Source organism: Pinus tabuliformis, chromosome 6, assembly GCF_031772625.1.
Source record: "Pinus tabuliformis cultivar Carrire ecotype Pingquan chromosome 6, CPIR1, whole genome shotgun sequence".
In the NCBI taxonomy this organism is placed as follows: domain Eukaryota; kingdom Viridiplantae; phylum Streptophyta; class Pinopsida; order Pinales; family Pinaceae; genus Pinus; species Pinus tabuliformis.
The window spans coordinates 1586537629-1586550152 of NC_142292.1; the positions used below are offsets into that span (position 1 = coordinate 1586537629).

At 33.5% G+C, this 12524-nt stretch overlaps 1 protein-coding gene across 1 annotated transcript in view; it reads left to right on the plus strand.

The window, feature by feature from the left end:
- LOC149264871 (glucan endo-1,3-beta-glucosidase-like) overlaps positions 1-1985 on the plus strand; it is a 46568-nt gene extending 44583 nt beyond the window's left edge. Inside the window, exon 4 of the mRNA XM_089401071.1 lies at positions 1418-1985. Within this exon, the coding sequence (XP_089257197.1) occupies positions 1418-1985 (568 nt within the window). The remainder of the gene's footprint in view (positions 1-1417) is intronic.
- Positions 1986-12524: the final 10539 nt, after the last annotated feature.

Genomic DNA, 12524 nt, shown 5'->3' on the forward strand with positions numbered 1-12524 from the left:
AGGGCAGGCTATGTTTCTGAACCCCGAGACTGGTTGACTCAGCGTAAACTAAAAAACATCAAATTTTTTAGTTTCCCTTATCCTCAATGCTATATTTTTTGCAGATCAAGGAAATGAACAGAGAATTTCTGCTGAATATATCTCTTTCTATGTATATATATTTTAAATGTGATTCTACAACTTCTTGATGTAATCTCGTTGGATGAGCAGGGTGGTCGAGATGAGGAGCACAAGGTGGTCACCCCGGTAAGAAGATCTAGTAGCATCCGCAAGCAAGCAACATCTCCTCTGTGATGAGAAGATGAAAACAAAGAGGGTTTTTTATATCCCCTGGTCCACATGGCTCATCCTATCCGATGAGCAATATTTCTTTCATTGTTCTTGGGCATCATTTTACGTTTCAAAATTTAGTTACTGCTTAAACGATGCATTCCTCATTGGAATGATTGCGACAAGGCAGCAAGATTACATATGGGTGGTTTTAGTGCTCTGTGATTGAATGAATTAGTTACTTATGGATTTAACTGGTTTTTGTTTTTAGGGAAAAAACGTATGTACATATGGGTTATCCTGGTTCTCTGTATCTGAACTGAATTAGTTATGGATTTGACTGGTTTTTATTTAGGGGGAAAACATATGTACTATGCCGGTGTTCATCCACCTAATGAATTGCTTCCTTTTAAGCTTGATGACCGACCTTGTGTCTTTTGCTTTTGTGGAGATTTTTACACATCCAGTTCCATGTTAATGATCCTTGTTTTCAATAAATTCCCGTGAGTTAGTTTGGATATACATCAGTAGAAGTAGATAAGGTTGTGGAGTTAGGCTCTTAAAAGAGTTTTCATTGCATTTTGCATTTCTGCTATCAGTAAAACAAGTTTATCCAATCTAAACAATTGCCATAACTGCAACAAGAACTTTTACAGTTCGAAACTTTTACAACTGTTATAGACGAGCCAGACAACGCTTAGATTTAATTGATGAGTACATAGTAAAAGAGGATTCTCTTCAACGACGGAATGAAATCTTACACGAAAAGGTGGACAGCACAATATTTTTGTGTAGAGGTTGTGCAGAGGGTCCCACGGTCGCAGGGGATGTTTGGGAACGCGATCGCTGTTGCAGAGGGTGCACAGAGCAGGCGCACACGGGAGCAGAGGATTAGCAGAGCAGGTGCGAACCGGGAATCGGCCCTCGAAAATGAAAGTTGAATTTTGGGCGGGAGACGAGGTGGTTGTTTGAGGCCGGGTCCCAGTGCCAACGCGTCGTGCCAGCATGTCGATCGTGGGCCAGCGTTCCCGGAAAGGCTGGTATGCGTTCGCCGGAATGAGGATGCATGGAAGATGGACCCATTCGGCATCCATACTCTGACCAGCCTGACATACGGGCATTTAATGCCCTATGGCAGGCTGGTTAGCTCTTGCCGTATGGGTATCCTCTGCTCTTCTTACCCTCCCTCTGCCGGCGCCTTCAGTGCTCAAGTTGCAGACACTATAAAATCAATTGTAGGCTTCCTTTCCGTTACAGGTTCTCCTTTCATGATCAATGTGTACCCTTATTTCAGTTACTCGTCAGACCCTAACGACATTCTTATTGACTACGCTTTGTTCTTACCCACAAGCCCTATTGTGGATGGAAATCTGACTTATCACAATCTATTTGATGCCATGGTGGACGCCGTTTTTTCCGCCATGGGAGCGTTCGGCTATCCTAACGTCACTATCGTTGTTACTGAAAGCGGTTGGCCTTCCAACGGTACCGATGATGCGATAGTAAGCAATGCAGAGACTTACAATAACAATTTGATCCAGCATGTGCTCTCTACGGCGGGAACGCCGAAGAGGCCAGGCCAGAGCATTGAGTCATTCGTTTTCGCTATGTTTAATGAAGATCAGAAGCCTGGACCCATTACAGAGCAACATTTCGGACTGTTTTACCCCGACACTAAACTCCCTGTCTATCCCGTAAACTTCACATTAATTTAATTCAAGGCCAACACCAACCATGATCTCTTATCTGCAAATAAGAAATAATACTTCACATCCATGGCCCATAATACGCTCCTCTTTCCATCGTTATTTGTTTCTTATATATTGAAAATAATAAAATCGTATAAAAATCGTATAATTTTTCTTTTTTAAATGGATATTTTGTCGAAATATGGTTGGCTTTTTTTTAGGCATAGTGTGAATCCGTAACTGCCAGATCTAATCTAAGGAAGAAGGATCAATTCTCGTAGCTGCCACTATAACACCAAGAGTACATCTAACAACTTGCAAGCAGATATACTAATTTCTTATGATTTTGGCAAGAGACGAGACTCATTGATAAGGGGAGTCTACTCCTTGAGCCAGACACTATAGCAGGAAAATATACTCAATGTGATTTGATCCCTAACTTTGTGGTTTCACCCAACGAACTCAGCAGCCACACTACACATCACTGTATCTATTGGTTGTTATTATTATTATTGTTATAAGAATATATCTAGGAAACATCTGATAATTAATAAATATTTTAAATAATTTTTATTGAGTTGATAGGTTTAGTTTATAGCCTAGTATGAAGGGATGTGTAGGTTTAGTTTATAGCCTAGTATGAAGGGATGTGTAAATTTCTCTGTATGGTCAATTATGAAAGGATGTGTAAGTTTGTTTGTCCATCAGTTCACTTTTAAAATAAAAATAAAAGATAAAAACTATGTTCTGCTATTAAAAAAATTGAATATGTTGTAAAATAATTAAAATAAAGATAAAAAATGTGTGAGTAAAATGTTTAAGTTTATAAAAAATTAATTTTTTTACGGTTTAAACATTTATTTAATCATATATATATGATCTCTATACTCATTAAATTTATAATTAAAATAAATTTATATTAATTTTTAATAAGTTTTAATAATCTTAAATAAAATATAATAAATAATAATCATTTTAAACTCTTTTTAAACCTAAACCAAATAATGGATACAATGTTCTCACTTCAACAAAAACCAGGGGCGGATAAAAAGTCAAGGAGCGAATCTCCAATGCCACTATATTCATATTATGTATATAAGGGTTAGGTTGCCATCCATCGGTGGACATACTGTGCCGGAGAGGATTGAACCATCGAAATACTTCCTTCCATCCAGGTTCCGCCCTTTTTTTTATTTGACCCTATAGTTTAACATTATAAATGTTTTTTTTTTAATTAATTTATTTTAATTTTAATTGATTTCTTATTACGTAATTATTATATTTAGAATATATTTTATTATTTTTTAATTTATTTTATTTTTAATGGGTTATATTTTTTATTATGTAATCCTTACATTTTTAGTTAGATTTTACACTGTTAATCTTCTGCTGAGGGGAAAATTTTTCTTCCTATTTTGCACTAGCTGATCCTTTGTAGAGGGGAGAGTTTCTTCCTATTTTGCACTAGCTGATCCTCTGCAGAAGAGAGAGTTTCGCTTCCTCATTGCACACCAGAAGGGAGAGTTTCACTTCCTCATTGCACACCAGAAGGGAGAGTTTCCCTTCCTCATTGCACACAGAGTTTCTTCCTATTTTGCACTAGCTGATCCTCTGCGTTTCCCTTCCTCATTGCACACATGGTGGACTCTTCCTTCAGATTAATCTTTCCTAATTACATTTAGGATAAACTAGACAAAAGTCGTGCAGTTTTGAGTTTTCCTGCATGTGTATGGTAACAGAGAGCAGTCATATCAATTAAGAGGGTGGAATTCATGCCCTTTTTCATGTTTCTAAACGGAGGAATTTGGGCAGTCTGGGCAGTGCTTAATGAAGATGTGCTTGTTGGGATTAGTGATCAAGCTTTTCTATGGCTGACACTCCATTCGAATATCATAGAATATATAATGATGTAATTAAGATCAGCTCATGTAAGTAAATAGTTAGAGTGATCATGATTTAATAATTCCTTTGTACTCATGCAATATGCAGATCCGGTCGATCCAAAATGTATTCGCTGCAATAATGAAAATTGCAAGCCTAAACTGGATTGTTTGGTTGTCATGTTTAACGTAACTGGTCCTTTGAAATTATCATTTTGTTGCCTGCTATTCTGCAATAATGAAAATTGCAAGCCTAAACTGGATTGTTTGGTTGTCATGTTTAACGTAACTGGTCCTTTGAAATTATCATTTTGTTGCCTGCTATTATGATGCATAGTGGGATGAGAAGGTACCATTGGAAAAATGTATTTATTCTATGTGTGGCTGAATAACCTAGATTATTATTAAATTTAATATAGATATATATTTTTTTCATCTATATCTAATTTTTGAAATAAGTTTTTGGCAATAATCACATTAAAATTCAATTATCTACACATCTTATATAATTTTTTTTTTTAGCTTTATGTATTTGTGTAGGCCATATATATTTTTAAGAATTCAGAATCATGACTGAATTTTCCTTCCCATATACAAAATATATCATGGATATGAATGACTATGAAAAAGGAATTTGAAACACTAATTTAATTGCAAATTATTAAAGCAACAATAAAATTTTGATTTTATATTTTTTTTTAAATATAAATAAATTTTAATATTTAAAATAAAAATAAAAATTACTTATTCAATAATATATCTATATATATATTATAATAATAATAATAAAATGAATACAATTAAATATATATATATATATATATATATATATATATATATATATATATATATATATATATCTATCTATATATATATATATATATATATATATATATATATATATATATAATTAAACATATTTTAAAAAAATATTCCAAATATCAAGTGGCCACTTTTGTGTCATCTCTGAGCATCTTGAACTTTTGTTATTTGTTTGTTATAATTAAAAATTATAAAATTTTATAATTTTTTTAAATGAATATTTTGTTGAAATGATATATTGGTTGTTGTTATTATTAATGTTGTAGGAATATATCTGGTAAACAGTTAACAATCAATAAACACAAATGGAGAAGCTATAGGAAAAGGAAATATAAAAATATTTTAGAAATTTAATAGATAAAGAGAAAAGTCACATAATTAATTATAGTTTAAGTGGGTTTAATCTTAAAATTAAATAATAATAAATTTAATTAATTATACCTCATATTTGATGAATATCAAATAAAATAACTAGATCTATTATCCCACAAATAAACAAAAATATTAATAATAATTAATTCACATATGAGACTAATGAGAGACATATACTGTTGATTATTTGATGAGCATCACGTAAGGCTAACCACAAACATATAAAGTTGATATGAAATTACTCATCTAACGCCTAGCAAAGCAAAGAAAGCTACCCAGTCAGTCGGTATCAGTGTTTATAGTTATATATGATTTGTTCCAAGAATGCTGTCCATTTTACCAAAAAGTTCCCAACTCCTTAGCGCTTTCCATGAACATAGTCTCCATAGTCTCTTTCGACCGCATCAGGTGGTTGAGTTTTGGATGTTCCTCGATGTAATTCAATTCAGTTAACTGCGGGTGTATTCTGCATAGAAATTAGATTGGAAAGGAAGGGTTTAATTTGTTTTAGTTTTTTAATATGGATTAGTTCAAATAAATTTTACTTTAGATTTTCAATATTGATGAGTTAAAATCATTTTTTAATATAAAAGTGAAAAAAAGGATTTCAGCTATATTTTATACATTACATTTTTTACCACATCAAATTGTGTAGATATTAAATGAAAATTTATATCTACAAAGAAAATGTTTATATATATTTGAAAAAGTATATATAGAGTGTATTAGTTTACCAATATTACAATTTATATAGGAATCATATAAAGGGAATTTTAATAAGATCATTTACCCATAATTTTTATAGGAATTATATGGAGAGAATTTAATTGGATCATTTAATTACCTTTTCTAGGAATTATATAGAGGGGTTCAAATAAATTCATTTAATTTTTCATCTTTTGAACACCATTCCTCAAATGCAATGAAATTGTTCTTCTTTCTTACAGGGTAATTAGTCAAATCATTTAAACAATTGCAGTGAAATTTTTAAAAGCAATCAAAATATAGTATTATTTTATGGATATCACTGCAATGTCTAATTGAAAGAAAGAAAAACAAAAAAAACTATTTAAAAGCTCCAACAACACATTCTTTCATAACAGAAATATAACTTACAATAATATTTTACTGTAAAAATATAGTCCTAATGACTGATGTACATGTGCATTATGACATAGAAATCATTTCGTCATAAGGCATTTCCCTTTGAGAAGAACTCCCCCAGTTGTCACTCTGTACTAGTGTGCAACATTAGATGGAGTGTTAGATGATTGAAAAAATGTTGACCGTTGGATCCACCACCATTGACTGCTTGTATTTCCGGCAGTTATCAACTTACTCTGTGCTCCTCTGGCTTTTAAACTTCTTCAACAATCGGGGTTTCCACTTCTTCTTTAACAAGAGGCTCGGTTGTGCTTGGAACCGACTCCTCGAGCTTTTCAATTTCTTCAACAGTTGGGGTTTCTACTATTTCTTCAACATGAGGTTCAGGTTTGCGTAGAGCAGGCTCCTCGGGTTTTTCAATTTCTGCTAGAGGTTCCTCGGGTGATTCATCTGCTGCTATTCGAATTTCTTCTTCTTCTTGATGAGGTGGCTCCTCTTCTTCAGGCATCTCGATTGGATCAACCATTTCAGGTTCTTCCTTTGGAGCTTCAACAGATTCACGTGAGTATGACATTCATGCTTGTTTTGTTTCTTTAGATTTTCTTATTTTGGTGACCAGAAGTGAAACTGCAAGCTAATACATTGGAGCTTTAACTAAATCAGAGTTTTCTGTGTATATCCACTTTGAATTACACAGGGGTGTAAAACATTCAATACGCCTAGCCCCCAAGGCTTAGGTGGAATTTGTATGACTGGGGCCTGGAGACTCAGGGCCAAAGCCTTTTTAGGGGCTAAAACCATTTAGCTGGGATGGGGGATGATTCTTTGAAACATTGCATTATAAATGATCCCGCTGCATAAGACATGGGACCACAATACATATGCACCTGAGCCTTTTATAATATCAGAACTTTACAATCGGTGATTTCACAATGTAGCATTTGGTTGCAGTCCCAAAACTTGTGATTTTCGATATATGACATGTCCTAGCCCACGTGGAGAGGGAATAGGGGAGGGCCCGCACCATGTTTTAACATATAAAACCTCTATTAATATTTCTTCACTTTATAATAAAGCTTTATCAACCTTTCCACCCAACCATTGGTTTTAATCCATAAAACACATATATTTCTGTCGTCGCCTTCCTTGTGCCAATAGCTCTTGGTTCCTTTGAGTCTTTATAACTGTGGGCCAGCCCCCACATTGAATATTTTTAATCAAAAGATTTAGTTTGATGCAACGATACTCCCCAACCTCCGATTGTCGATTTACAATCTGATTTAATCCTTTGCCACGTGTCACCTAGTGAATGGTGACATGTGTCACCCTATTTTTCACCCATATGACCCCTGAAAATGCCGAATATGTGTGCCACATGTCCACAATACTGCCACATAATTGTTTACGTCATATGCCATGTGGCATATCGGAACCAATCGTTGCTCTCCACATTCTCTCTGGAGGAGAGAGAAAAGGGTCGTCTTGCTTTAGTTTTGTAATGAATTTCTTTGTTAACTATTTTTGTGCTTTTCTGATGGTTTAACACTCTTGACCCCTTTTCCTGACATTTTAACACTATCGGCCCCTTTGTATGTCACTCATCGCATATCACAATTTCATTAGGATTGACACTTTGAAAATGTCGATCACTGATATGCAATATGGTCTGGTTGCCGACTGTCGATTTCACGCATAGGGCCCTGCACATTGGACCCCGTCGATACGTCGATTGGATCCCGCCAATATGCCACTTCATCGATCTGTTGTTCTGTTTGTGCTGTTTATTGGACCTCTGATTGCCAATATGCAATATCAGTAATCGTTGATCGCTAATATGCTTTTCTCCTCTGCTACTTCTCCAAAACACTCTGATACGCGGGATCAAAGATTTTACACTTGCGCATTTTTCCTTTGTTCTCTGGCTTTGATGAGAAAATTTCAACTGGCTCTTTGATCTGGAAGTCAGTTTGAAGAACTGGATATATCGTTGGAATGCTGCTTCAGAGCGCTTTTCCATGGAGAGGGTTCGATGTAGACTTCAAATCCTTCTGCTACTTGGAAAATGGATGCAAACCTATTTGCTCATTTTCTATTTGGGTAGCTGAAAATACACCACCATGATGATATTTTACATGGAACCTGCAACTACTATAGGAATCCTTCTTAACCATGCACTGCAACACACATTATTGCTAGTCTGGTTAACATCAGTGCCAACATTCACTCATGACAAGGCACCCATGAAAACTCACTAACGACCCCTTAGGGACCTTACAATTCAAATCAAGACTAATGGACCCCTTTTGACACACATATTTACAATGAATTGAGCAATTTTGAGCCCTTAGTACAAAATAATTTAGACTATAATACATAATGAATTTATAGGCTAAATTTTACAAGCAGATTCCCAAAATAAATAACTGAAAAAACAGACTTAGATTACCTATATTATAGGACCCTAAGAAATCATATGGAAGACTGATTGGTGTTAGGACTTGATATGCTCTAAGAAATGGAATAGGGGGTTAAACAGATTAGACAAAATTTGAAGTTGGCATAGGGTAGACAAAAAAGTTATGTTGATAGGAAAATAACTCCGAGGGAATTTGAAGTAGGAGAGTGAGTGTACTTAAAATTACAACAAAAAAAAGTTCCCTAAAACTAGGGAATTGCCCTAAATTGGCTCCATGATATTGTGGGCCCTTTGAAATCTTAGCCAGAGTTGGCCTAGTTGCATATCTTTTAGATTTACCTGCTCACATTAGAGCACACAATGTGTTTCATGTTTCGTTATTGAAAAATTGTATACCTAATCATAATCATGTGGTACATTGGGATGTGATACAGGTCAAACTTGAAGGAGAGTTCCTAGTTGAGCCTGTGTGAATTGTGGATAGAAGAGAGATATCTCTTCAGAAAAAAATATTCCTCAAGTAAAGGTTCAATGGGACCATTTTGGGCTTGAGGAAGCCACTTGAGAATTAGAAGAAAAAATGAAAGAATCTTTTCCATTACTGCCCCAAAGAAGAACCAAATCACTGAGGACAATGTCCCTCTTAATGGGGGAGAAATGTAATGTCACGAATGACTCTATTTTATTTTTATTTATTCTTTGCTTTTGTTTTTTCTTTTGAAAGGGATAGTTAAAAAGTTAAAGACTATCCAGGACTTAAATAGATGTAAATTTTGTTGAGAGAAATTATATGTGAAAACAGTTAGGGAATACACTGCTTACCGTACTTCTGAAAACAATTACTGTGGACTAGTTAAAAAGAATACAAGTAGTAAACATTGTTTGGTGGTAGAAGGTGGATAGTTCTTTAAAAAAAAAGGGTTAGGGCTGGTGGACAGCTAGTTAAACCCGTCCACCTAGCTCAATGCCAATCGTTAGGATTACAATAAAAGTTGAAGAGAGAAACCATAGTAAAAAAGAAGAAGAGATATTTAGATTTATGCTAGTACAGTGGTAACAGATGAAGGGTTCTTTTTATTTTTTGGTAACTATAGGAAGAAATCGAAGAAAACATAGTTATTTTTGCTAAGTAAATTTATGTTTGAAAATAACAAAACGTCGCGTAAAGCTTACCACTTACCACTATAACAGAGAAGTATTACCAATAAACCTTAGTTCGACACGTCGATTATGTTTATATAAGTCGCTATGCAAATAGTATAGTGCTTTATGCCATAATATATATATAAACCATCACCAAAATATTATAGTCCTATAAGTACTTTCCACAGAGAAGTTGGAAGATAGTATGTACAGAGAAAAAATATAGAAGTCATGAGTTTAGTAACTAGCTACAAAAACTGAGGTAGATATTCTATGAATGTAGGACCTCCTCCTCTAAGGACTCTGAGCGATAAATCTAAAACAACTATTCTGAGGGAAATTAAAAAATAAATAAAAGGAAAACCCTCTTGACCACTTCTTGTTAAACAACTGGAATCGTGCAAAAATACCCACAAATTAAGACCATCAAAGTCAAATGATTGGACCGGGTCGAACAAAAATGAACCTGGAGATAGAAGAACGCAAATTAAACGATAAGAGGGATGTCTGAGAGAAAAACCTGACTGCCATGCGTAACTTTTCCAAAAAACAAGAAGGAGGATGAACAATGTTAGGACCCTTCCTGCACCAAGTATTCATAGCGGGAAGGGAGACTATCAGTAGTCATGGTAAAAAGAGAACAAATAAAAATAAAAATAAAACTTAGATGCAAAACCTGAAGAGCATACAAAAAATCAATTAAAAAGAGAAGAATGACAAATCTTCGAATAAGTGGGTGGAGTTCTGTTTTCGTTCTTCTATGTCGCTGTGAGTACGAGAGTCCTGGGGACTAGGGAAAAAGAAAACCAGAATAAATTGTGTCTAGAAACTGAACCCTAATGGGAAGCAATCACTCAGGATAAAAACCTCACCGGTGATTTCGACAGTGTTGAGAGTCGTAAAATCTAAGGAAGAGGGTGACCAGCAGAAAGACATCAAGTAACCCTATTAATGATAGCTAAATTTGCCAATCCTAAGCTAGATATCGCACGTGAGGAAGATTTTAGATGAACCAAAAAACGTTGCAAGAGAATGTTAAGTTTTCTTACCATCAATAACTTAGTAGTTTCAGAGCCAACTTAGCACGGGAAAGTTTGAGCTAGCTATTACTATATGAAACCCTACAGGGAAACCCTAGGAGGCGTCGGAGCAGAGCTCGTCACCACCCTGAACCTCCGAATGAATGATTGTTGCAGAGCTAGTCGAGACGAGCTGGTTACCTTGGAATGGTACCAATGTCTCTCAATCGTCAGATCCAGATAGAGACAAGTGTAAGGTTGGACAACTGGTCTCCTCAGCGTTGGAGCAAGTAGGTCCATTTTCTGAAATGCTCCGTTTCATTGAATAATTCTCTCAGCATGAAGTGGAGTTAAGACATATATACCTTAGATCATAGGTAGAACAGTCGTTCCATATGTGTGATAAAACCCATTAACGTTGTGGGCACTGTTTTATGAATCTAAACAACAAACTTACAAAGCTATATTATAGTTGGACTATAAGAAAATTGATATTCACAATCGAACTCTCAAGGTCTTTAGTATATGCATCCACTCTATAATCATGTCATTACCAATATTAATCTACACTATAGTGTGATAGGTCGAGTTGCTGACATCTGCTTTTGAATGGTCACATAAGACACCCCTGTTGGAACCAGAGTGCTACAAGTCGAATTATAGTAGTGACAATTGGAAACATATAACACTAGTATGGTGATAGTTAAATTCTCACTGTATTAAAGAAATAACATATTTTTATTAAAGAGAATCCAAAGGCAAATAATTCGACTCGTGCATTTTTTAACATTTTGTTGCTTATTTCTTTTCCAACATAGAAAGCAGTTATAGTATGACTTACCTACTTAAATTTACTGAATTAGTGTATATATGTTTTTTGCATGAATTTTAATATTGAATGAGAGATATATTGTAAGATAGTGATTTATTTGGCTAGAAAAAATTGTTTATTGAATTTTTTTTTTTCGAAAAGAAAGACCACTTAAATAAATGTTTAAAAATGGTATATAATTTTATAAAATAAAAAATTATAAAAATAAAATGAATATCTATATATTATATAAAATATTTAGAATACAATATTAAAATATAATTTTTGTTTTGTAAATTTCAAGTTTCTAAATGTGAATGATCTATTTGTAGTTGTAGATTATAGAAAGTTGCCACTATATTGAAAAGTAATTAAAAGACAAATTCTGTCATTTTCTCTCACTGTTTAGAATAATGAGTGAATTGTTATTTAAATAGAAACTTACCATAAGTATATTGTTATCTATACAGAAAACTACATAAATAATGATTACAAATAAGAGTGTAGTAAATCAAAACTAAAATAAATAAATTAAAATAATATTAAATAAATTAAAATTTAATTTATAGCATTAAATTATAGACAACTTGTCATTTTTTAAAGTCAAATACAAATAATAATTAGTCAAACAATCAAATACAAATAATAATAAGTCAAACAAAAAACTAAATGTATAATATCATATTAAATGCTTAATACCCTGTCTTACACAAATAATAACCGGTTAAACAAAAATTTAAATACATGTATTGACTTGAAATTAAAAAATTAAAAGATTTTATATTGAATTCATTAATTCATATAAATTAAATATTTATATCGAATAATTACAATTTTATTAAATATTTAAAAATTGCATATAACTTTTCAAATAAAAGAATATTTTATAACATCGCATCGCAATTCATATTAATATTAAAATTATTTTAAATAATTAAATTGAAATGAGATATTAACATTATATATATTATACAATATATTACCCAGAGGTAAAGATTT